At 50.9% G+C, this 25,409-nt stretch overlaps 10 protein-coding genes and 1 non-coding gene across 11 annotated transcripts in view; 8 read left to right on the forward strand and 3 right to left on the reverse strand.

Moving 5' to 3' along the window:
* Positions 1-365: 365 nt before the first annotated feature.
* Positions 366-2,436, forward strand: Z518_08733 (uncharacterized protein; the record flags this gene model as incomplete). The annotated part of the gene is made up of 3 exons (XM_013414473.1): positions 366-902; positions 962-1,874; positions 1,925-2,436. 3 exons carry the CDS (start codon positions 366-368, stop codon positions 2,434-2,436), a joined length of 1,962 nt encoding a protein of 653 aa, XP_013269927.1.
* A 499-nt stretch (positions 2,437-2,935) lies between these two features.
* On the forward strand, positions 2,936-5,371 carry Z518_08734 (uncharacterized protein; the record flags this gene model as incomplete). The annotated part of the gene is made up of 4 exons (XM_013414474.1): positions 2,936-3,264; positions 3,313-3,444; positions 3,506-3,920; positions 3,977-5,371. The coding sequence occupies 4 exons, from the start codon at positions 2,936-2,938 to the stop codon at positions 5,369-5,371; spliced, it is 2,271 nt and encodes a 756-aa protein (XP_013269928.1).
* A 539-nt stretch (positions 5,372-5,910) lies between these two features.
* On the forward strand, positions 5,911-7,054 carry Z518_08735 (uncharacterized protein; the record flags this gene model as incomplete). Its single annotated transcript, XM_013414475.1, has 2 exons — positions 5,911-6,045; positions 6,098-7,054. The coding sequence occupies 2 exons, from the start codon at positions 5,911-5,913 to the stop codon at positions 7,052-7,054; spliced, it is 1,092 nt and encodes a 363-aa protein (XP_013269929.1).
* Positions 7,055-8,950: 1,896 nt separating this feature from the next.
* On the reverse strand, positions 8,951-9,738 carry Z518_08736 (uncharacterized protein; the record flags this gene model as incomplete). Its single annotated transcript, XM_013414476.1, has 2 exons — positions 8,951-9,562; positions 9,616-9,738. 2 exons carry the CDS (start codon positions 9,736-9,738, stop codon positions 8,951-8,953), a joined length of 735 nt encoding a protein of 244 aa, XP_013269930.1.
* Positions 9,739-12,476: 2,738 nt separating this feature from the next.
* Positions 12,477-13,222, forward strand: Z518_08737 (uncharacterized protein; the record flags this gene model as incomplete). Its single annotated transcript, XM_013414477.1, has 3 exons — positions 12,477-12,620; positions 12,666-12,824; positions 12,914-13,222. 3 exons carry the CDS (start codon positions 12,477-12,479, stop codon positions 13,220-13,222), a joined length of 612 nt encoding a protein of 203 aa, XP_013269931.1.
* Positions 13,223-14,402: 1,180 nt separating this feature from the next.
* Z518_08738 (uncharacterized protein) lies at positions 14,403-16,058 on the forward strand (the record flags this gene model as incomplete). Its single annotated transcript, XM_013414478.1, has 7 exons — positions 14,403-14,453; positions 14,509-14,589; positions 14,643-14,715; positions 14,772-14,871; positions 14,921-15,466; positions 15,519-15,858; positions 15,924-16,058. 7 exons carry the CDS (start codon positions 14,403-14,405, stop codon positions 16,056-16,058), a joined length of 1,326 nt encoding a protein of 441 aa, XP_013269932.1.
* A 447-nt stretch (positions 16,059-16,505) lies between these two features.
* Z518_08739 lies at positions 16,506-16,592 on the reverse strand. Its single transcript has one exon. It is a non-coding gene; the product is annotated as a tRNA-Ala (tRNA).
* A 573-nt stretch (positions 16,593-17,165) lies between these two features.
* Positions 17,166-18,824, forward strand: Z518_08740 (uncharacterized protein; the record flags this gene model as incomplete). The annotated part of the gene is made up of 2 exons (XM_013414479.1): positions 17,166-17,589; positions 17,647-18,824. 2 exons carry the CDS (start codon positions 17,166-17,168, stop codon positions 18,822-18,824), a joined length of 1,602 nt encoding a protein of 533 aa, XP_013269933.1.
* A 1,500-nt stretch (positions 18,825-20,324) lies between these two features.
* Z518_08741 (uncharacterized protein) lies at positions 20,325-20,968 on the forward strand (the record flags this gene model as incomplete). Its single annotated transcript, XM_013414480.1, has 3 exons — positions 20,325-20,504; positions 20,583-20,734; positions 20,788-20,968. 3 exons carry the CDS (start codon positions 20,325-20,327, stop codon positions 20,966-20,968), a joined length of 513 nt encoding a protein of 170 aa, XP_013269934.1.
* Positions 20,969-21,906: 938 nt separating this feature from the next.
* Positions 21,907-22,996, forward strand: Z518_08742 (uncharacterized protein; the record flags this gene model as incomplete). The annotated part of the gene is made up of 2 exons (XM_013414481.1): positions 21,907-22,240; positions 22,302-22,996. 2 exons carry the CDS (start codon positions 21,907-21,909, stop codon positions 22,994-22,996), a joined length of 1,029 nt encoding a protein of 342 aa, XP_013269935.1.
* A 36-nt stretch (positions 22,997-23,032) lies between these two features.
* Z518_08743 (uncharacterized protein) overlaps positions 23,033-25,409 on the reverse strand; it is a gene marked incomplete at both ends in the record, with an annotated part of 6,540 nt that continues 4,163 nt past the window's right edge. The window contains 2 exons of the mRNA XM_013414482.1: positions 23,033-24,170; positions 24,299-24,486. Of these exons, the coding sequence (XP_013269936.1) occupies positions 23,033-24,170; positions 24,299-24,486 (1,326 nt within the window). The remainder of the gene's footprint in view (positions 24,171-24,298; positions 24,487-25,409) is intronic.

Genomic DNA, 25,409 nt, shown 5'->3' on the forward strand with positions numbered 1-25,409 from the left:
TGGAAAACGCCTTGTTGCCTTGCACCATTCTCAAAGCGAATACTGATGCACATTCAAGGGTTAATACGGGTCTCTATGGGGCTAACAAACCCCGTTTTGATACACAATGAAGCGACGGGCCGGTCAACCCGCAGGCGCGCTCGCAGGGGGTGTGTGCCACACCTTCCAATAAAAGTTGCGTATTGGCAGGGCTGTGATAACACTAATTGGCCACGACAGGGGAACTGAGCACTTTTCAAGCTTTGCAAGGGTGTATAGAGATCGTGAGGTGGTATCTGGGTTTCTTGAAGACGGGCAACCTCCCCCCTCCCCCTTCCCGAAGAATTCTTTCTCGCAAATTTCTCGCCGCAATCCAGGTCAAACAAATGGCTCAAAGACAAAACCTCCCGCAGATGGCTTATCCTTTAGAATGGTTCGTTAAAGACAAGCACCTGTACGCCCCTGCGCAGATTGAGATTCTAGCATACCTTGACTACACTGTTCTCGAGGCATTTACACCGACAATATCTGAAAAGGATATTATCCCACATCTTGAAAGAACTCTCCAAACCAGACTCACATGTGGCGAAGTCAAAGAGAAACTAGTTTATCTTTGGTATCACACCGGCCCACCCAACGCCAAAGCCTCGGATTATACACAACTCTTCAAACGAGGCTCTAAGGCCTTACCGCTATTGAAGGCCGAAGTTGCAGACGAAGTACGCAGAAGAGCTCGGAATCTGTGTATATCCCCCCCGCCTCGTCGGCTGAGAAGTGCCTCGTGTACTCCCAATTCTCTCCTTACACCAACCACTACAAGGGCCGTGAAAAGACCTAGACATAGAAAGCGACCCAAAAACAAGACAGCCAGACACCATTTCATCACATCAAAGCCAGTCCAAACGGACCACGGAATTCCTTCGGTGAGTGACAAGGGATATGAAACGTCCCCAGAGTTACGCTCATAACTGACCATCTTCAGCCACCCATTGAGGAACAGATCAATCCATATGTGTCCACGCCACAACCTCGTGTCAAGTTCGAGCGATCTCTGTTTGAGGACTCAGATGGCCAAAGTCCGACGAGAAACATTTCAGGTGGCGCAAGCCCGCTGGGCGACAAAAGGCTCGAACAAACTCGACGGAGCTCGATGACGAGCACTAGTAGTGATATGAGCGTGTCAAGTGGCAATGCCATCACGCGAGAAGACTTCGAGCCAAGTCCAGTTCCCTCACGCTACAGAAGCGTTGAAACAGTCCTCCGCTCCGGGCTTGATAACCGTCAGAATCTGGTAAATGGACTGGAGGATGAGAGAGATCGGGAGCATCGTGAAATTGAATATTGGCGCGTTCGATGCGGGCGTGCGGAGCAGGAATGCATCGCTTTAAAGACACGGAACCACCGCCTTCAAGTATGCTCATTGGAAGGACTCGAACAACTCGACGCTGCAGAGAGCACCACGCTTCGAAAACTAAACGACCAATTAAAACAAGAGCTGGCCATTGTCCGATCAACTTTGGCATTTTCCACGCGAGGTAAACTGCCCTTTCCATCCGTCAACACAACGACTATTTTGGACGATATGACGGCGATCCGAAGCAAGCTCCGTGATGTCCTCATCGGAGAAGATGTTCTGTTTTCCTTTGACAGAATGCAGGTGGTAGGGCATGCTGATTTCTTCACGCTTTTCCAAGCGATCTTCTCCGTTGATTGCCACCAACCTGTGAACGCCAGTTCAATTCAAAAACTCTTGAGCGGTGTCCCCTTGAGGTTCGTACTCCAGTGTTTAGTCTCGGCCGCTGTTTGTGGCTGGGTACTTGAAGCCGACGTCGGCTGTTTGTTCCAAGAGTGCGACCGCGTGTATTCGAAACTTCGGGGCCTTCTTATGGTACAAGGTACGTGAAATCTTTCAAGCATTCCAAGTCGCCGTCTAAGGATCTTGCAGATCGGGAACTTGCCCAGAGCTTCGAATTTGCCGCACATCAGTCTGTCATTGATGATCCCAGCATGAGTGACTTTATTATCCCAAACAAAGCTCGATATCTTGCCCAGAAAGTTTTGCAATGTCTCGCGCCTTTAGTCGAAAATCCAGGACCGGCCGACGATGGTTCCCCAGACTTGGTCACGGCTTGGTTTAAAGAGAAAGACCGCTTGATATACATTTTGGAATTAGCACTGCGAATCAAGACTCGACTTTTGATAAGCACAGACTTGTATAAGTGCACCTGGCATGCAAGTGGAACACCATTCATCGCGGACAGCATGGTGCCTGAATCCGATAGTGCCTTGTCGAGCCCAGGGCGCGGTGCTTTGGTCGGGTTCACATTATTGCCGGGGATTCAGAGATGTTCTGCCAGTGAAAGGGATTTCAGCTACAATCGATTCGTGAAAGACGCCCAATCCCTCGAAGCAATGACATGGGAGCCTCTGTCAAAAGCGGTCGTCCTTTTGATGTAGCAACACTTGAATACATAGACAAAACTTAAGCAGCCATCTTTTCGGTTTTTTTGGGAGGGGGGTTGTAAACTGCAACAGGTTACAGTCCCCTTTGGCTCTTCTTATAGGCCGATTTACCAATCAGATCTTGAGCCCATGAGATGCAGGCGTCAAATGAAACCTTCTAGTAGAGAGGTTGATTTTCAGAGGGGGGGAAGGGGGCAGAGGGAAGGTCGCAAACATGGTCGCAGTCACCCTACATTAGCGCCTTTGGTCTAGTTCATGTCTCCATGGCCCCTTTGACTCATCTGGTCATCGATTCATGTTCCCTGGCCGCCTTCCCAGGCAGCAAGTTGACATGGAACCTGATAAAAGGTGGCTTGGGTTTCTGAAGTCATGTATCCCTGTCGAAACTCTGTTTACTGGTCAGCCGCGCGCATAGGGATTGTGTGCTCCGTACCTGCACCTTCTTACATACGCGATACGATGCTTCTTCTGTTTAGACCGTGTCCATGACAGAATGCCCCAACCAGAACTCACGCCCGATCAATATCAGAATCTCCTGAGGAAATACCGTATCGGTTTCGAAGGGCCGACAGCCCCTCGCAAGTGGCCGAGAAACTATGCAGAAACCTTCAACGCCATCCATCAAATTAGTCGGATATGGATGGAGGATTATGTTACAGACCCTGAGCATGACATTCTCCCCATAAGAGAGAAGAGAGAACGAGTAGCTCAGCTCATGAACTCCGCCGCTCTCTGCCTGAGGCGATCGAACACCAACGAGAAGGAATGGAGAGATGAAACTGAGGCCAAGGTCTTTGCCCGATTCTTTTCTGAAGTTGTCTGGTAAATTTCGCAGCCCCTTGTCGTGAAGTCTCTAACCTAGCTCGAAAGCCGCTCCTGTCGGAATTATTTCTGGCTATCAGATTTTGAAGCTTGGCCAAATGACGAAGAGGCTGTACGGAGGCTTCGGCGGCAACGCGATCAAAGACGCCTTTGTCACTGCAGCCTCTTAGATCGAGCACAGTCAGATACGTACGGTTCCTCGTGCCACCATTCCGAGTGGATATGGCTAACTGCTCGACAGTGAGGACGATGGTCGAGTCCCGCTCTTCTCAAGCAGGTCTGATGTCAGGATCTTTCACGAAGACATGGAAGATCTCGAAAGAGAGGGTCTGAAGAAGCAGAAGCCTGATCGAGTGATTGGCTTGGGACCGTCTCGATCTCTTGACTATTACACCCGCTTCCGAGGGAATACTCACAGCCCGTTTAATGGCGGAGACGTCTTTTATCCTTTCATTGTGATCGAAGCAAAGCCGGAGGCCGGGCCAGGATTCAAAAGTATTGAACGCCAATCGGCTTTCTCGGTTCGGACCTGTTTGAGATTGCAGCAGAAGCTTCAAACTGATACTCGAATCCCACATCAATGCTTGGTTTGGTTCTTCGCTTTCCAGGGCGAGGAATGGCGACTATATGCGGCGCTGCCCGCAGAACATAGAACGGTCAGTCGAATACTCTCTTCATTCGGAATAGTACAGACCTGCTAAAGCGGAGCCAGCGCGTCATTGATCTCTGGCATGGAACGATTCTTTCAGAAAATGGGGCCCTGCAACTCTGTCTCATTGTTGACTATCTCTGCACCTGGGCCCGAAATGTCTACCGAGACAGCATCCTTACCTGCCTAGCTGGAGGCAGGGCGAACCTACGAAGGCTCACAACGCCGATTAGCACACATTTTCCGTCACAGGAGAGCGAGGCCGATGTTTCCTCTCGTTGGGAGATCGAGTCTCTCCCAGTAAGATTATCGCAAGGTCCTCCTGACCACAGAAATGGTGTAAATCGTGGGGGTGCTGTCGGCCCTCCACCCGACCCCATGGACACCGATGAAGAAGATGACCACCCCGCCGCCACGACGGGTCAAGAAGACACATTTCACTGGCTGCGGTGGACGAGCCTGGGAGAGGATTCTCCGCCATGGGCCCCAAGGGCCACCATTCGACATTCAAATCTGGTACAAATCACCTTTCAAGGCCTGAACCTCCCCCCTGATCGACAGAAGCTGCGCCGATGTTTGGAAATGTGCTTTTCCAACCTCCAAGCGGAAGAAGCAGCTCGACGACTAATAGCAACATTGCTCAACGAGGACATTTCCGTCACCACAAGCAGCAACATCATGCTGAGAAAAGACCATCGTCAAGGAGAGGCTCACTTTGCTGTCAAGGCCTTCATATATTTTCGGACCTTTTTAAGACCCGCTGACTGGCAGATTGAGCGGCGACTGTTGTACATCACGTGTAGCCGGAAGGCAATGGAGGTATTGGCGAGCATTGCAGAAACAACCGATTTGACTCTGGAGTATCCGGATACCTGGCGGTCTCACGACTGCGAGTGCCTGTTCCGAGTGACAAAAAGCCTCAACCTGTTCGGCGGAAAGGAATCGGCCGGACTGGCATTGTCAGAGCGACAAATGTGTCTGAAGCTTGCCAATGGAGATTCACATGTCCAGCTTGTCCAATACAAACCTGGAGGGACCGGAGGAAGATTGACGCCGAGCGATCTTGAAATGGTGTCCCAAACCATTGCAAAGTCGGAAAACTTGGAGATCTGTATGACCGAGCACCGTACGCCATATCGGGTCCTCTCGAGTCGGATAGATGCTGAAATATCGGCCGACGTCCTGGATCTGCCAGATTTGGGAAACTGTCGCGGTGTTTTAATCAAGAAGCCTGGCGGTTGGCCATCGGCGACTCCAGAATTTTGCTTCTTGACCACCGATGATCAGGTCAACTTCGAAGACGTAGCCAGCGTGGGAAATATAATCCAAGAGACTAGAGACAGGGCCGTCATGTTTGGAATACGGAGTGAGAAAATCGCGGCCGCCGACGACCTCTTCCTCGATCGATGGATCCAAATTCTTCAGGGCAAGTTGCCGGACTCAGCACCTCTACCATGAGTAGACTGAGATAGTCAACACTACCACACAATACAAAATCGAATTATTCTCCCCGAATTGTAATCGCTCAGGCGGTCTTATTCTGCGACTGTCACGTTCTTCCAGTACCGAAAGATCGATCATCCCACCCTGTCGGCCAAAAACAAAGGTAACAATGCATGATGATGTCAACTGGGGGCCGCCCTTCTAATCTCGAAGGGGGGAGGTTGACAGGGATCCGGAGTCAATCTTGCTTCCGCAAGGCACGCCCGCCGGGCTGGACGGCTGATTGGGTTAACAACCTCAAAGAAAATTGAACAAATGGAACCGCAAATTGCAGTAGATGAGCAGCCGTCCAACATCGAATGGCGAGGTAGTATTGGCTAATGCACGAGATGACCTACCTACTTACCCGAATTTGTGAACGGAAATACCTAGGAAATGTATATTAAGGCGAGATGCCGCGGACGTCAATTCAACGGGGCGGCGAAGCTCGACTAGATCTCTTTCCCTTCCTCCGCGTGAGGCTCTCTGTCGCTCGTTTCATCCATCCGGCCAAGATGGTTCGTCTGGAGCTCTCTCTTTTGCTCGGTGGTGCTGTGAGTGTTTTCGCAGCGTCCTATATCGAATACTCGACTGTGACGGGATATTTCTTGCAGGATGACGACTCCACTAACGCCACGACATTTGACTACGTAAGCACCAAAGTCTCCCACACTCACAACAGCATCCTCTTACGCCTCGTAGACCGCCACCAACTTTGGCCTCATCAACCAGAGCTACCCAACAGACCCTGCGAACGCGGCGTTCTTAACCCAGTGGCAGCGGTTTAGCCTGGTCATTTCGTCCCTCCAAGCCCACGCTCCCAAGAATGTGGACTATAAGCTTCTGTTCATGGGTCGCCATGGAGAAGGATTCCATAACGCTGCCGAATCCTACTTTGGCACCCCCGCTTGGAACTGCTACTGGTCCCTGCTGGAGGGCAACGAAACCACGGTCTGGGCTGACGCCCATCTGACTGAGGCTGGTATCGAACAAGCTCTGAAGGCCAATGCGTTTTGGCTGTCTCGCATTGAAGACGAGAAGATCCCCACGCCTGAACACTACTATACGTCGCCTCTGTATCGCTGCCTCTCCACGGCCAACCTGACTTTCTCCGGCCTTCCTCTCCCCGCCCGGCACCCTTTTCTTCCTACCATCAAGGCCAAGCTGAGAGAAGGCATCTCCGAGCACACCTGTGACCATCGCAGCAACAAGACCTACATTCACAATGCCTTCCCCACCTGGAAATTCGAGCCGGGTTTCCCCGAGTATGACCAGCTTTGGACCGGCGTGACGGCCGAGACTTCAGCGGCACAGGATTATCGGTCGAAGCAGCTGCTGGACGACGTCTTTTCCTCTGACCGCTCAACGTATCTCAGCTTCACTTCTCATTCGGGCGAAATTGCCTCGATCTTGCGTGTGTTGGGTCATCGAATCTTCCCCCTCAGCACCGGTGCCGTGATTCCGGTACTGGTCAAAGCCGAGACGGTCGACCTCAGCGCCGCAACCAGCACCGTGACTTCCGCCACCTGGACTCCGAGTCCTCACTGTACAGTTCCACCAGTGACCAGCATCAGCGGGGGGGCGAGTGGTGGGTGTGTCTGTCCTAATAGTGCGGCGCCTGTGACCACGACGCTGCCGCCGTATCCGGTTGAGACGTGAGAATAGAAAACAGACTGCAAGGGATTCGTGAATCCGAGAATATAATAATCTGGGGGAAGCGTAGCCATGGTAGTGATGATCAATGATGATAATGAGTCCACACTATTCGTGTGGCAACGTCACGTCTGTGTCAGTATCTGTCCATCCCTATATCGTCGCCAGACTGAAGATTACCAACGACAAAATGACTTACAGTAGGTAACGGCTTCCCATGTTTGTCTCCGGGATATCCCCTCCCAACCTCGACCATTAATGTCACGTGATAAATTCTAGGCCTAGTTGGGACTAGCCTCGGAAGAACAAGACCACAACGACTCCTTCGGTCAACGTTTGCCATTGCGGTATTCCCTTCTTCCCTCTCTTGCCCCAGATATGACACTTAATGGTTCTTTGGACTCGTTTTCCTGGATGGACAACGCATTCGCTACAATCTTCTGGCCATCATCCTCTTCGCTAATTGGGCGCACTGATCCTGACGATATTCGTGGTTGGCTTGAGGGAGGGGGAAAAAAAAGACATGCCTGGCACAGATGAAGCAAATGGTCAACAGGACCAGTCTAGGAAGAATGGCGGCAGAGAAGGAGATTGTCGAAGCTCAGATATTCGCTTCTACTCGACAGGGGAGTGGTTGAAGAATGTAAGGTTTATTGAGACCGAGCTTGAATGGCAAGAGGTACAGAAGCAGAGATTAAGGCTGAAGATGAGACGGACGACAGAAGCCACGAGGTCGTCGGGCACAACAAGATGGCAATCATCATTCCATTCGCACAAGATGCCAGTAAGGAATAGAACGTGACGGGCGTTCCATTCATTTGTTTGCGTAGAGACGCCAGGGGCAGATTCGAACAAATATCACAACATCGCCGTCGTAAAGTCCGTTGCTGGTTTAGGCGGCCCTGCCCCTTCGGGCATGGTGGAGGGCTGGGCTCCCCGCCGCTTTTGACGTCTCTATAAGAACCTTCTTCCTCTTCTCTCTTCTTTCAACCACCCTTCCCAAACGGCCCCCTTCCTCTCCTTTCTCCCACCTTTTGGCGTCGAACCATCCCTGCTGGCCCCTCCGAAACCCTCAATTGATGCCGGTGTGGATTCTGAAATCTTCCCGACTGCGCTACGGACTGACGGGTCTTATTGTTTTGCGTCACAACTATGCTCCGAGCCGTGGATTTTAGAGGGGACAAGCTCGGCTTCCCACCCAGGGGGCCAGCCTGAGCAGATGATTAACTCTTTCACACCGCCACGGTAGCGCAACGACGCGCAGATGGATGTGCGTGCAAGGAGGCACGATACCTGGGTGCCGCTGAAAGGACCGCCCCAATTCGCCTTTGGCTCAGGCGTACGCGGCAGTTGATGCTTGCGCCGGATGCATCAAGTCACGAAAATGTCTCACGCGCATTCGATCAGGAACCTACCTTGCTGGCTGTGACCCACCTATCTCATACCGGGCCAGCCAACCCTGAATTTTGCAATGCAACGGTGGCCTGAGTCTATCTCACTACGGCTGATCACACGGGATCCGTTTCCCCAATATTGTGAACGAGAGGGTAGGCCAAATCACACAATTGATTCGGTGACATGGTTATGCTACTCGATTCGAGGTTACGAGATGGGCTCCTCCCGCGACTCGAGCATGGGTAGGGAGCCGCAACTTACGTCGAAAGAGAACCCTCTTTCAGGATGCGGTCCCTCTTCTCGGGTATTTGAATGCACGATTAGTAAACGAGGATAGGGAGGCGAGCCGGACGAGCAGAGGACTAATGGAACCGAGTTTTGGCCGGTGGATCTAAATATTAGTATATTCTTCCACCTGCCGACCCGCGGCGTCAATGACCGGTTACTGCTCGAATTCGATTCTGCTGGTCAAGGATAGCAATGAAATTTGATGTGAAAGAGCGACTATCATTGGAAATCCTCAAGAATCCCAAGAGCCTCCTTCAAGTCCTTCGTCCATTGACGAACCGGCTTCCTCCCTTGTCTAAGCTCCTTGTAGGACGTCTTGAGGGGCTCTGGAAGTAGGTTGGCATCTAACAGCCCATCATCATCGATATACTCCTCCACATACCCAATCATTGCCATTGCAAAGGCACCTATGCGCTTCCCCGAATCGCGCGCATATAGACGGAGAAAGGCTTCCAGCAAGATATGAGACTTGGGGACAACAACTGGATCATGGTCCGACTTAAAGACACCCGATCCCCGGCCTGGCCGCCCGGGTGGGAGAACAGTCTGGTCGGACGCGAGGACGAAATGCGAGGGAAGCTCGAGTTTCTTCGGGGACAAGAAAGACTCGTCGAGCGGCGGCAGGAACCAAATAGTCTGAGATTGTGGATAGAGAGCCACGGTGACTTCCGAGTCTTTGATGTGGACGTGAAATGCTGGTGGCGGCGTGTGGCGCTCCTGCGAGCTTGAGGGGCAGACTTCCTGGTTTGGACATGGCGTGAGGCTCTCGAACTGGGTGAGAGTCTTCATGCCAACCCCCAACCGGTCGTCCGGAATGACAAAGTCAATCGACTTGCAGAGCATTAGCTCAGGATCTGGAATCTTCTTCATCAAGGGACACCTACGCCAATGATGGATGGTACGCCATGGACATTGAGAAGATAGTGGCCCCAGAGGACACAGGGAACCTGGTTTGAGTTGAGAGCCCGAGCAATGGATACCACGAACGATTCTGAAAGATCCGACATGTTTTCCTTTTGCTTTGGTCCAAAGTGTCAATGACTCGGAAGTTTAGGGGGGAGAAAAGCCCTAAACTAAGCTTCTCTTGCGAGCCATCGGTTAACACAGTATTTACCACAGCACAGCCAAGTTTGGTGTTGCATAGGCTTGTCACGTGTGCCAAGTCCTAATACGTTATGGAAAGCGCCCTTATCGCGACCAAAATGTCGGTTGCGGACAGTTTCACCTACTTTCATGTTTTACTTCCAGAACTGCGACTCCAAATCTGAGGGCAGGTGCTCTCCCATGTGGTCTATCTGGGCAAAGTCGTCTACCCTTCACGATAGTCTATATTGGCCCAGCGCCATATTTAGCAGGCATGTCCTCCAGGAAGGCCCAATAGCTGCTGGAACAATCCTCCGTTAAGCCCATTCGTGGACCTTTCAGTGGTTTAGCGACAAGCGCTAGCTTCTACTAAGTCGATCTAGACACAACAGTCGTCCTAAACAGCATTAGTGCAGATAAACTATCAAAGTTCAAGCATGTCACCCTACCATGGTATCAGTTTGGTAGCCTCACCAGAACATGTCAGCGTTTAGCGACAATGTGTCCGGCCCTTCCCACCATCATTCAATGCGGCGAGATGGAGGCGGTGACTAACCGGCCCTTCGCCAACCCTTGAGTCTACACACGGCCGCCCTACTACGCCACCATTCCTGAATACGCCGGGCCTGAGTTCGGATACGGAGAGCTGGATGCCCTTCGGGACAGAGAATTGCGTACCACAGAGAGGTGCCTAAACACCAATTGAGCCTAATTAGTTGTGAGAAGCATGTCCGGAGGATGCCGAGGTACCTCAAATCCCTAGTAAAATGGGGGGTATTCAGGTACCTTTCCATCCACCGTGCCTCCCTCGCAGAGTTGGCCATTCTTGGTGCTCTTTTGATGGCGTCCTTGAGGCCTTGTCGCACTCGATTTTGGCGTTATTGTGTGGTCAGAGTGTCTCTGTTGTCTAGAAAGCCTTTCTATTGCCCGTGAAGAACCACCCCTTCCTGCCTTCTGGCCTCATTGTCACTTCTGCTACCCTTCTGCTGTTTTTGACCTCGCTACCGAACCCCTTCAGGGCTTTCCTGATGCTCTATGGGCTTCTTGGGAGTCCTGAATAAATCCTTGCTCACTTGGCTGGTTGTATTTCGCAGTGTGAGTGCGCACTCTCTTGCCTCTACCTCTGTAGACGCCGGAATCTCCATTGGCGAGGCTCTCGGAAGAGGGCGATCGACGCGGTCGGGCTCTTTCAGGAGTGCGAATCGGTAGGCGCCGTGAGAGAGGAGTAATCTGAGGCGGCGGAGTTTCAGGCACCCGGGGTTCTTAAGGATGAATAGGAGTAGTTGGTCTTGCTCTTAAGGGATTTGAGGCAAGATCGATCCGAAAGGTAGACGTCATTTGAGCTTGTTATCGTCGCTCGTTAGAGAGTTCACTTTGACGTCCTTGACACTCTTCCTGACGCCCTAGGGCTTCCTTGGACGTTAAGCTGTACGCGCTAACAGGTTCGTGAGATGCATTTCGAACGATTCGTCGTCTCAGAACAGGATCGGACTGAGCGATGGATATTTGCTGCAGTTGGAGGTGTTGTTGACCGATCTTTGAGAGATTTTCTAAGATTTGCTCCCTGAAATTCGCGAATTTGTCGCTCTCCACGAGCTAGTTGAATGCTGGAAAGATAGCGCTCCTCAGGATTTTAACTGGTTCCTGATTTGAGCGAGCAGTAAAGCCCGTTGAGCGTCTTGATTCAGCCTCAGACCTTCCTGAGACGCCTCCAAAGGGTAGAAAGGTTTCCAAATACGCTCTGTAATTTTCCAATCCTGAGAGCCACCAACGAGGGTGTAGAAGAGCTTTTAGCAAAGGTAAATTTCCAAGAAAAGCACCGAGTAGACTATGATACCAAATTGGTAGAGAATCGGGCACTCGCAGATCTCGCTCAATTGCCCTCCTCTTATCATGGATTGATTATGTTCTGTCCATTCCTTCTCAAGCAAGGCGAGTGCCTCATTTGAGACCTTTATTCGTAGAGCTTTGAAGATGTCAGACTAAGCTAAACGAGGGTAGTGATGATGAGAGAGTGCTTCGTCATCCGGAAGATCAAGAGGGAGAGGCTCTACAACACCAGGAAAACCATATTCAAAGTGCAAATTGGTCGAAACAAGGTAAAGAGCTCGTAAATGGCAAAAGATATGTGAACGTCTCGATTTTGAAGTGTTCCCATCCGCGGCGCCATCCTTGCACAACTGGCCAGGGGAAGACCGGTGGTTTCAGTCACGTGATAAAACGTGATGGTATCACGTGCAAGGCTACTACAAGGTTCAAATGATGCCTAGTCACTGCCAAGGACGGCCTAGGCTAGTCTTCAACACACTTCTACATGTGTTCCTACTCGAGTACCTCGACAATTCGCCTCCCAGATTACATTTGCGGTCTCCCGAGGTTCATCATAGAGTCGGGCCCTCTGATCAATACGTCACCTACTGTTTTGAGATCTCTCGAAACACCGGTAACCGTTGGATGTGGCGTCCTTCTGTGGCATTTTGGCTGTCTTGGTCGATCAGTGGACAGACACCTATCACCGTTCTAGTCTCGCCAACTCGTCCCTCTGTTGAGCTATATACACCATGTCACTAAAGCCGTGTCCGAGGATGACTTATCAGATCCCATACAGTCACAGCACGCTCGTTCCTGGCTTATTACCCCATGTCCTCGACCGTCCAGCGCCATGCCTACTCGAATGCAGCTCGAAACAGCCGCCGCCGACGTTATCGGCATTCTCAAGGACGTCAGCGAATATTCCGATGCCAGGGTTGCCGTCATTGGTGGGCTAGCCCTCTGGAAATACATCCCTAATGGCAGAACTACCGAGGTATTTGATTCTCATATCCTCAACTGCCGCACGCCGAACTTATAGGATATTGACTTCATTGTCAACATCGGCAACGCGCCACAACGCGTCAAACAGAGGCTCCTGGCTCTTCCCAACTCCCCTTTCGTCCAGCAGGCCCAATTCTTCTACTACAAGACCCCCAGCGGACCCCACATCCAAATTGACATCACTCCGCAGTGGCAGGTCCGTACACCTCTTCCGGAGACACTCCTGGTTTGGGGGAGGAACCGGGGCGAAGGGAACGTTCCTGCGTGCTAACATTCGCTACTTAGTCCCCGTACATGCCCGCCACTGCCGCGAAGCTGAGAGACCTCACGGCAGGCGCTATCCCATACATCTCGGCGACCGATCTCGTCGTCTTCAAGATGAACTCCTGTGGCTTGCGGCCGCAAACATCCAAGAAACGTACCGATGCGGCTGATGCCCAGGCTCTGCTAGAGAAGCTCACTGTGCAAGCCTCGCTCAAACTCACGAATGCTCAGAAAGCCATTGTCGAGCCCAGCGTCGATGATGTAGTCGCACACGGCACGAAGACCATGATGTGGTGGAGGGAGCACCTCGGTCTGCCCACTAGCCCGTGATTGCGATCGCTAGTCGTTTTGTTGGAGATGGTTCTCGATTCTCCCGCTGCTTGTGTCTGCTTTTGTATTGGGACTGAATTTGGTATCTACGAGTGTAAGAGGGCGTTGGGTGACATAGCTATTGATATAGCTATGTCCATTAGATGGGAGGATATTGTTCATGCCACGATGGTGTCTACCTCCTATTTGCATTCAGGTCCCTGGCCCTGTGTTCTAAGATGGGCTCCAGTCGAATCAGAGACAGGATTTCGTATCCGGTCGGCCAGAGAGCGGCGTACTTGTCCGCGTGCCTCCGCTCCGCCTCAGGTGTTGCAGGCCTACAATCCCCATCCACTGGGGATCCTACGCATTCCATATACTCTCGCGATTCCGCATATTCCGTGTGTATATCATATCAGCTACCTTTCGCTCAAACCTCAACAGTCTTCTTCCCGTCAAAATCCTCAGCCCGAGTAAAGTCATATCCTTCTAATTCGCAAGCAGCCTCCACGGTCCAGCATCAACCCTCCTGCTCAACCGTAAAATCGCAATTGTAATGAGTATGTCCAAACGCCCAAACTTTGGCTTTGTCACTCGTGAAACACGCCTCTCCGGATAATTCTGTCTCACAGCATGACTCGGCTCGATCGTATGAACATCCAGCGATGGGCTCCAGGGACGAGGAGCACAGCACGGAACTTGTTGAGCTGTAAGGTTAAGAAGGAAAGAGAGTCGTCCTTGTGAGATGCAAAGTTGCCCATATCGCCAAACAGCACCAGGTAGGGACGATCTTGAAGACATCGTGGCTTTGAGGACTTCTAAGTGCAGGTCAGAGAGAATCAAGACCACCACAGAGAGGGAAGACTGGTTCCGTGTCAAAGCTACCAATAAAGCTGTCTCAGTCACGTCACGACAAATCCGCTCATTGCGACTTTGAAGCAGAAATCTTTGGTGTAGGGTGCGATTGTATGAGGACGACCTAACCTACAAAAGGGTGCGGAGGATGTTTAAAGCGGCACGGTCGAATAGGCGTGGATTCTCCCATTCGGTTACAATTGCTCCGTGCGTTTGGCTCTGAGCGTTCCGTGGCTTGCGAACCTGAGAAGCTGCTTGTGTCAAATAGGGACCGCAATATCTCTTGTCGGTTCAATATCCATCTCCCTTCTGTCCACGATTCACTCTCATTTATCTCGTGGACACGATGTTCAGATTGGGCCGCCGCAGCTTGGGCCCGACTTTGAAGGCTGTCAGAGTTGAGTGCAACGGTCGAAACATCCCAGATCTCGTCGACTAACTGCAGATCAAAGGATACCCCTTCGCGGAGTTCAATCCAACAAAGGAGGAACCTTAGCATTCACGAATACCTGTCGGCCAGACTCCTCAAATCGGTACGATGCGATTGTGACTTTGATTCGACTATGACACCTCTAACGAACGGCAGTACGGTGTCGGCGTGCCCAATGGGGAGGTCGCCCAAACTCCAGAAGAGGCCGAGGCGATTGCGACGAAGATTGGTATGAGCCAGAACTATGATAGCAAAGAGATATTGGACCAGGCTGATTTTTCTCAGACGGAGATGATATGGTCATCAAAGCACAGGTGCTCGCCGGTGGCCGAGGCAAAGGAACTTTCGACAATGGGCTGAAAGGTGGCGTCCGAGTGATCTACTCGTATGTGGAACCTCACCACCGAGACCTGTTGTCGCTGACACTCAGATAGTCCTACGGAAGCGAAGATGTTTGCGGGTCAAATGATCGGACACAAGCTCATCACCAAACAAACCGGGGCTCGAGGCCGGATCTGCAACTCTGTCTACATCTGCGAACGTAAATTTGCCCGTCGAGAATTCTACCTGGCCATTCTCATGGACCGTTCTACACAATCCCCCGTCATAGTCGCTTCCTCCCAAGGTGGCATGGACATTGAGACCGTGGCCAAAGAGACGCCTGATGCCATCATCACCACCACCATTGACATCAACGTGGGCGTAACCGATGAGATTGCGAGGAATATTGCGACCGATCTGGGTTTCAGTGAACAATGCATTGAAGATGCCAAGAATACCATCCAGAAATTGTACCAGGTCTTCATCGAAAAGGACGCCACTCAGATCGAAATCAACCCTCTGAGTGAGACCAGCGATCATCAAGTGTTGGCCATGGATGCCAAGTTGGGCTTCGACGATAACGCCGAGTTCCGACAGAAGGAAATCTTCAGTTGGAGAGACACCTCCCAGGAAGATCCCGACGAAGTCAAGGCTGCAGAGTATGTGTGATGGGTCTCTGCATCGCCAATCCCATGCTGACCGGATTCCTAGGTACGGTCTCAACTTCATCAAACTCGACGGGGACATTGGCTGTCTCGTCAACGGGGCTGGTCTGGCCATGGCGACGATGGACATTATCAAATTGAACGGCGGTGCACCGGCCAACTTCTTGGATGTCGGTGGGGGCGCAACCCCCGAGGCCATCAAGTCGGCATTTGATTTGATCACCAACGATCCCAAAGTGACGGCAATTTTTGTCAACATCTTCGGTGGTATCGTCCGATGTGACGCCATTGCTCAAGGATTGATCAACGTGGTACAACAGATGAACTTGAGGTTGCCCATTGTGTGTCGATTGCAAGGCACCAATATGGAAAAGGCCGCTGAGTTGGTGAGTGAACCTTCCCTTTCTTTCTTCCCCCGGTTCTATCGATGTCGTTAATCTGGGGACAACAGGTCAACAACTCGGGACTCAAGATCTTTTCTATTACGGATCTCCAAGAAGCCGCAGTAAAGGCTGTAGATTTTTCCAAGATTGTCAAGATGGCGAGAGACATCGACGTGGGTGTGGAGTTTTCCCTTGGTATCTAAGCCCCCAGTTGGCTTCGGCGGTCGAAATGGTTGATTGGTCACCCAGGGTCGCCCATTTAGCAGATTTTTGTACTCAATTCAGCAAATGCACAACATACCGTTTCGCAATTCGACATTGGTGTATTAGGACATGGATCGATTTTTCTTTTTTGTCTTTGTCATTGCAGATATCTCTGACACAGCACGTATTCCAGATGCCTCACCCGGTCACCTCCTCATGTCTTTTTATTTCCCTCGGTTCTTTCCGACCTCGTCTTTTTCTCGGTCTGTTCCGATCCATTCTCTCTTCACGGCTTGTGATGGATTTAGTTCCCGGCTTTGCCACCTCGGGACACTCGGATCTACCAATCACATTCTCCTATTCCACCTTTTCTTCAACCCAAAAAAAATTAAATAAAAAATTCACTGGCCCCCGGAACGCCAAAAAAGGAACCGAAATGGACAATGTGGACGTACGGGGATTTGAACCCCGGACCTTTCACAAATCACATTGGATGATGCGAAGCGAAAATCATACCCCTAGACCATGCGCTATAAGCAGGCTTGTCAGCTCTGAAACAATTAATTCGACGGGATTCCCCCTTACCCCAACACACTGTCAGCGTGCAATTTTGTCAATTTTTGGACAAGTTCAATACATATCTCACTTATTAACCCGATATCTTAGGATAGCGTAATCGCCTCCCCGTCTCATTCCCGTGCTGTCCGTGATGTGGACCCGAAAACAAGGATCTGACACCATACTATCCAACCAACTGCCGGTAAATCTTGCTCGCTAAAGACGGAAACACGGCAATTTGCATACAAATCCCCACCGTCGTCATTTACTCTTTTCTTTCACAGTTGACCACGACCAGACCGGAGGAACGATAGCATAAGCAGTGCTTCACCTCCAAGATGGAGACCTTCTGGTTCTCTTCCGTCTCTACCGATCTTTTGGGTTGTTGCAGTCTCCCCTTATCCATGGATTGTTGACCAGATCATGGACGGTGTTCGTGCCGTCGAACCTCCACGAACCCTGGATGAAGCACACGACAAACTCGTGTTTACCGAAGCTCCATGAATATGATATAATCAGTACAACCCGGAAGAGAGGGTTCACTCACTATGCTTTCAGAGAAACGTTCAACTCCTCCCGTTCCCCCTCAACACTATAAATCCATGATGCTTCTCCCTCGTACCGTCCAACCGCTCTATCAGGAGGATTACATGGAAGCTGGAGCGAGAGCGTCGCACAGTCAAGATGGCTGGCGGACGCCCACCATCGAAGATCTAGAACATCCTGCCAATCGGTCCAAGGTGCAGGCATACGTGGAGTATGAATATCCTTCAAGCAGACGAAACGAAGGGTCGCAAAGACCGATAATGCCTCAACCGGATCAGCAAGATGAAAAGGGACCGAATCTCGACGAAGACACATTCGACGACAAACCGAAGCATTTGACTTGGAAACAGAGGATGAAGCACGTCACATGGGCTTGGTTCACTCTTACCATGGCGACAGGAGGAATCGCCAATGTCATTCATACCGGTAACCAGTCTCCTCCCTTCCGAGTTTCTTTTTGGTTCTAACCACCGACCCAAACAGTCCCCTACCGCTTCGACGGCCTGCGTATCATCGGCATCATTTTCTTCCTCATGAACATCCTCTTCTATCTCATCATCTGGGCCATGCTGATCACCCGCTTCACTCTGTACCCCTGGACGTTCCGCGCCAGCTTCACCCACCCCACCGAATCACTATTCGTCCCCGCCTTCGCCGTCTCCTTCGGCACCATCCTCATCAACATCGTCGAATACGGATTTGGGCGGGTCGGCGCCTGGCTGAACCGCGCCGTGCTGATTCTGTTCTGGTTCGACGCCGCTCTAGCCGTTATTCTGAGCATCATCATCTACTTGATCCTGTGGTCCACACAATCTTTCACCATCGCGCGTATGACCCCCATCTGGATCTTTCCCGCTTATCCGCTCCTGATTATCGGCCCGCACGCAGCAAACCTTTCCTCACAAGTCCTGACCTCTAACCAAGCAATCCGCGTGCTTGTCGGTGGCTTTACCATACAGGGCATCGGCTTCCTGGTCTCCTTGACCATCTACTCCGCCTTCGTCTACCGGCTGATGACGCAGAAGTTGCCCGCCGAACCGTTGAGGCCCGGCATGTTCGTCTCCGTGGGTCCCTCCGCCTTCACTGTCTCCGGCACCGTAGGCATGGCCCGCAACTTGCAGCGGGTCATCGCCTGGGCTCCCACCGCCACGTTCATGGATGTCCCCGGCGTACTTGCCACACAGATCTTGCGACTCGTTGCCAACTGGATGTCCCTCTGGCTGTGGGGGTTGGCATGGTGGTTCTTTTTTGTCTCTTTGCTGTCGAATATCGACTGCCTGCGCGAAAACCATCATATGCCGTTCGCCATGACGTGGTTCAGCTTCATTTTCCCGCAGACAGCATTGACGACGGCAACGTTCGCGATCGCAGAGGCCTTTGACGTCGACGCCATACGCATTATCGGCTGTGTCATGACCTGCTTGCTGGTGTTGGTGTGGTTTCTTGTCGTGGGATTCATGATCAGAGCGGTGATTACGAAGCAGATTCTCTGGCCGGAAAAGGGGGAGGATAAGACGGAAGGCGGGTTCAAGGCTAGAACGGAAGATCAGATTTCCATCCATTCGAGACATTCTCATCATGCTACGACTACTACGAATCGCGCTACTGCTAGCCACGGCCACGGCGAAGGTCATGTTGATGCAGCAGCGAGGAATGTCTGAGATTCAGCTGGCACGGTAGATTTTCGCCGATGAATGGAGTTTGTTCTTTCTATCTTTTCCAGTCTGATGCTCATATCACCAGTTATATCAAGTTACAATTCCGCTGCCGTATTCTCTATCTTTCCTCTTTGAAGGCGCAGCAAAGATGGCAGATCTAGCCCAGCAAAAGTCCGCAACATTGAATTGAATCACAGCTTTGATGACTGATGACCTAGCTGATTATTTCACGTCCGCGAAAGCGTCGAAATTCCGGTCACTTTCTAGCGTGATGGGAACATGGCGCCTGAGTAGCAGCCTTGCCGGATACAAATATGAATACAATAATAGATATCTATACCTTTCCAACCTGACCAGAGACAAGATGTCACACAGGATGGTCTCGGTGTTGGGATGATTCAACTCCCTCTCCAACTTTGTTCTTTATCGTTTTCCCTTTTTCTTCCCATTCACACATTTAGATTCCTAACGGAGCGATTGCGACGGAATTCAATAAATTCTATGTCGTTTCTCGCTTGGAAACGATAGGAACTCTCGAAGACCTTGACTTTGACGAAGGCGGGGGGGAGAAGAAAAGGAATTTTGCGATAGAGAGATATCAGTGAGAGATATCAGTGCTGGAGAATTGTTGACGGATTGAATCATGCAACAGCAGATTTCTTGATTCATTCAATAGGGATTTCTCCATGTCCCAGTTCAAAGATATCTCCACGGGAATAAGGTGTGTTGAGTGGGCGTGATGCAATTGAACAGAAGTCCTTGGGAAATATCGCGAAAGACAAGTCCCGTAAGACCCTCGAGGGCCAAAATAGTAGTATGCAAAACGAGAACAATTTCGTTGCCCTCAAGTCTCAGAGATTCAAGAAACATTGGCAGCAGTTCAATAAAAACCCTCATCTACCAAGTCTGCTACAAGATCGATTCTCTTGAGCACGGTAACCGTTGAGAGTGAATTGGGATCCAAAGGAAAGAAGTACAATAGGCCGCTTCCGTTTCAGTTGCAATTCGAAGGTGGGCCTGTACGTATAATCTCCCAAGGAGCATTGGTCTGGAAATCGTGATCGTAACGCACATTTAGGGCCTAGAGAGAGAACTGAAATAGACAGGGTGATGTGACAGTAGAGCTGCTTGATTAGACAAAATCTGGATTGCGACTTTGGATGAATTTGTTGTAACGAAGGGAACTGGGTAGGTCTAGTCAATTTCCCCGCAGAACAATCCTCCAATCGGTTGAGTACTGAGTTCTCGATTAACGAGCTCTTGAGCATCGCGTAACTGGCAATGTGCAAGCACGCAATCGACAACACCGGGATGTCGGGTTGAAAGATGATGGCTCTGGGGTATATTACCCCTCCTGGAGCGGTAGATGGTAGACAGGATCTGACGACCTGATTTCCAGAATTTTGGTGTTACCCCATCGGATCTGAGGTGACAAAGCGAATTTGCGTATCCAACATCATCTCTGCGTAAACGATCGAGTGAGAGAATCAGATCTTCTTCAACATGTCCGCGATCCAGAAGAATATCGAGAACGCATCGGAGAAATATTCATCATCCTTCACTAAAGGGCATCTTGCACTTCCACCAGCAAGGAAATATCTTGTTGTAACATGCATGGATGCTCGAATTGACCCGGCCCAAGCATTTGGGATCGAATTAGGCGATGCCCATGTCATCCGAAACGTGAGGAAAAGGATCTTCTCGTCGTTACAATCTGGGAAAAAGCGGGGACGGAGGTTCGATGCTAACACCTCATCACAGGCGGGTGCCTCTGGCCGCGACGCATTGCGCAGCATTATTATTTCCGAGCAGCTCCTCGGCACTCAGGAAATAGTCCTTGTCAAGCACACGGGATGCGGGATGCTGACTTTCAAGAATGAAGATGCCTATGGCATAGTCGAAAAGAATCTGGGGTACTGACTAACCTTGGAAGGGTTCTACGAAATGTTTCACTCACGAATGACAGGTCAGATGCAGTTGCCGAGCTCAACGCTCGAGGATTAGATTTTCTCCCATTTCCAGATCTGGAGCGGGCTGTTGAGGATGATGTGGAGTACCTTCAAGATACCAAACTCATCCCAGACAGCGTGGCCATTAGTGGTTGGGTTTATGAAGTCGAAAATGGAAAGACTCGGAGAGTGGTGTAATATTTGTTCATTTCACGAAGAAATGATCACGACGACGGCGCCGAGGTCTGGGGATAGATGATTGCTCAAACCTTTGTTGGAAATTGACGGAGGTTCGCCTTGGATCCAGAATTAGTCTCGGATTGCGACCATCAATCGAATCCCAAACAAGGTCCTTTGTTGCTTCCTAGCATCCTGTTTCTGCAGCCCACGAGATCTGCTGATAGCATGCGCTTGATTTAACAAGAAAGTCGATTTTTGCCGTATCCAGACACTTTCGAACAAAATGAGTCTTGTCTTGATTTTCTGACATGAAGAGTACGGCCGCTACATCAAGCCCAATGGGGAAGTGTGGACGAGGACGGCTCAACTATTTCTCCGCCTCGTGTCAGGTGGGAGAAGTCAGGCTCCTGGCTCCCAATCAGCGAACACGCAGCCTCGCGATATCCCTGGCTTGTCTCGACGCGGCACCGAATTCGCAAGACAACCCTTTTTGCATCGATATGCGCGTAACCAACAATTAGATGTTGATCATCTGAAGACGGAGTTTAGAAGGTTCAGCAGAAAACTTGCGTATGGCGACGAACGAAAATATACCTAGTGCGGTGGGCTGTTGAGCACAGGCAACGCACGCATTCTAGGCGCTAAGATTATCAGGATGAGTTGGAGCGATAAGTCGGCAACGGAATTTCGTCCAGATAAGTGTTCCATCCCGATCATGGCGTGAACTATACCTGATATTGACACGCCCAGCATGCTGCGCCATCAAACCAAGACGGTCCAGAACTCGGCATTTGCGTCGTCCAAGATTTGAGATCCTTTGTGGAACCTGGGTAGCTTGCATCATAGATATTTTTGCTGACTTCAAAATGAATTATTTCCGGTCGACACATTCCCTATAGCACATAACATGCCGCTTGGACGTTGAAGACACTCGTTTTCGTCTCCACCTAACCGAAATGGCGGAAAAGCACGACGGTGAACATGCTACGCCCGGGACAATGTCTCAGAATATCTCAGTCGCTGGTGGCGAGAAAAATTTAGAAGCAGCTCCGGGAAATGGCGACGGCTCGACAATCACTCCTCTCGAAGCTGAGGCTAGCATTGAGAGATCTAACTCGATGACACAACGAGATGGACGAGAGAAATTGGATGAACCGCCTGCCTTGCCATTCAACCTCCGAGATCACAAGCTTTCATTATCAATCTTCGCCTTATTGGCGCTCGCAGAATGTTGCTTCATTCCCATCAGTCTTTACTATGGGCTGAGCAAAGGTACCAACATGAGGTCAGGTAAGTTGTCTCGAGGTTGATGGGGTCCATGGAATGGCACCGCATTTTGACCGTGGAAAAGGAATCTATTTCGCCATCATCACAAGCTTGTTCGGCTTTGTTAGCGGATACGAATTCGGTATTCGAGGCTGGCGACTGATCCGACCGACCGACGAATATCGACCATTGTTCGGCAGTCCCCGATTTTGGGGGTTTGACAGCACCCAATATGTGATGATGATTCCATTCACGGTCATGACGATTATTTTGATCATATTCAGCATCCCTCATTACCCTTCCGTCAAAGCTTTGTCGCTTCCCATGCCGGTTGGTATGATCAACCTCGGTGTCATGTTTGTCATGAATGGCTGGGCCGCTCAGCATGGCTGGAGGTTGATGTACTTCCGACTCAGCTCACACGTAAAAAATTCCATTTGTCCTCCACTTACATTTTGCTTGATGGAAGACGTGTGCGCTGTCGACGGCAAAGGGGGGAAGAAATATCGACAAGCAGCGCTAGCAAGATATAATGTATCACCACGATTCAGAGCTCTGTTGATGCAACTGCTGTGGTTTTGGTCCATCCCGGCCATTCTCGTCGGTGCAGGTTTGATCGTGGTAATCTATCTGTGCAGCGATGATGTTGCCTACGGAGTGGGTTGGGGAGCCCCATCAGTGTGGGTGGGAATCTGGATACTGATCACGGTCATATGGGTCCAACGCGCCTTGCGGATCGAAAAAGGGACCTGGAAATTAGACCAGGCTGGGTCGGCCTGAGAGTTCGAATGTCCAGAAGGTTCCATAGAGAGAACTTCATGAGTCACCACCGGTTGCCGTAGTTTTCGATGTCGCCGTTCGTTCGTAGCCGCCCGGATCGACTTGTTGGATCCATTCCAGTGCCCGTTTGACGTACTTGTTTTCCTTTGCTTCGGCGGCGGAATTTGTCGGCGACATGGGTTGCATGACGGATTCGACAACTTCAATGGTAAGAGCACGAGCCTCGCCCGCCTTCTTGAGACACAGCTCGAGATCTCCCAAATACATGCCTTCGGCGGATTCGTCAATGAGCTCCGAAATATGCCGATTCCGTTTCAGCAAGGTGTCAAGCTGAGCATGATGGCTGGAAGACGTCTGGGCAGCGGCATCCATTTTCTCCAGTCTTTGCTTGATGACGACGTGAATGCTTTGGGGAATGCGGTTCAAGACTTTGAGCGCCTGTTCCTTGACCCCAGCCGAGATGGCCGCTCGATCATTCGGTTCAGTCTTCTCGTTGGACTCGTGCTCGGTATCATCATCACTGAGAGCATCACCAAACAGGTCCTCGTCGTCAACAACTTCCTCCGGGTCCCACTCTTCCAACTCCTTGACGGCATCCTTCATCAGCTCGAGCCATTGTTTTGACTGGCGGACCACATAGCCCGGTACACCTTCATTTGCCAGGGGGGTCAACTTGTCACAATCATCCCACACGCGTCCAGTCGCCTCTGTGAACGCTTTTTTCTCCGATTCCAGGACTGCTGACTGCGGCTCCTCCGCCTGACTTCGTATCTCCACAAGTCGCAACAGGGTTGGCATATCTCGAAGTGCTGCAGCAACAAGAGAGCGACATTCCGAAGAGAACGAAGGAGAGAACTGTTCGGGTGTCGTAAGAAGGGCCGCCGTCACCAAAGACGTGAGGATCGATTCATTAAGCGGGAGGAGACAGGTCGTGACGGCGCTCGGTGTGAAGGGCGTGGTGATGGCTAACAGGGACAGCTTTGTCACCTGCGATCTCAATGCTGTCACCGCGGCGTTCAGAAGAACGAGCGGAGATGGCGAGGCAGGGTTCGTTGGAGGCAACTCAACAGAGGCATTTGGAGCCAGCGACGAGGCGAATCGCTCGCATAGAACGATGGACGTTTGGAGGGTAGTAGCCAACGATCCGGGTGCTGGAGGGGTCATTTGGCCAATTCTACATTATCTGGGAGAACAAAGCAGTGCTGAAGATGTTGTCAAAGAGGCCTTTCGGTCATGGAGTGGCAATTTCTCGTGAGTAGCTTAAGCTGGACAATTTTATATAACTCCAATTCATAGACGCACATATCTCCGGGAAAACTTCGGACAACCAAAAGATGAAGAGACTTCTTCACCCTGCCCCTGTGCTCCCCTTGCCGCACCGCCATCGGATCCAATCCGTGGACCATGTGGCCGGGGGCACCTACTCGATAGAAATCGATATCGAGATGGTCTATGGATCGGATCCAGTCTGTAGACCACCTAGACAAGCCCTAATGATCAAACTCGAGATAGCGTTCACGGGTGAGCCTCGATATCGACATGGTTCACGGATTGGATCCGATGGAATATCACGAGCCATCGGATCCGATCCATGGACCATGTCCCGGGGGTGATATTTAGATAGCCCGCTTTTCTCCCAAGATGATATGTCAAACTTCTCTTCATTGAAAGAATGCTCTGATCGAATTCGGTCAGAGGGCGGCAGTGAGCCTGTCTATATCTATATCTTACGAGTGTACGTCATCACTGTTGCCTGTCAATGGTGATACGGTCTGGTGAGCGAATGTTGCAAAATAACCCTGTTAGTCGTGAACAATACTGTAGGCCATCAATTGTTCAACACCATGCTTTGTGTGGGAACGCCATTATACATAAGAAACAGGTGCTTCAAACCTTCTCTCACTAAAGGTATTAGAAAATAAAGAGTTTCATCATTAATCTTTACATAACACATCCGCTCGGAAGTTAAGAATATAAACCACCCCTGATTGGCACCCGATCCCAATGAAATTTCCTTTGACTGTAGATGCCACCGGTCGATATTCTGGCGGGACCCATAGTAAATTACTACTATCCCAAGTAATCCATGTCCTTTTACTGTCTATACCACATCCTATCCATTGGGCATGGCCGGACTGTAGAGTTTGTTTTACACCTAAAGTCCCTGAATCTGTTATAAGATTCGAGCTATCAGGACTAAAGGAGACGTTTTTAGTGTAGCCCTCGAGCCTCTGTAGACACTTCCCGGTGCTGACGTCCCATAGTCGTACAGTGCAGTCCAAAGAGCCCGAGGCCAGCTGCCGCCCGTCGGAGGAGAACACCACTGAATTGACCGAGTATTCATGGCCCTTGAACGTCTGTAGACATTTCCCGGTGCTGACGTCCCATAGCCGTATAGTGCCGTCGTCAGAGC

This window comes from Rhinocladiella mackenziei (genome assembly GCF_000835555.1).
Source record: "Rhinocladiella mackenziei CBS 650.93 unplaced genomic scaffold supercont1.6, whole genome shotgun sequence".
Taxonomy (NCBI): domain Eukaryota; kingdom Fungi; phylum Ascomycota; class Eurotiomycetes; order Chaetothyriales; family Herpotrichiellaceae; genus Rhinocladiella; species Rhinocladiella mackenziei.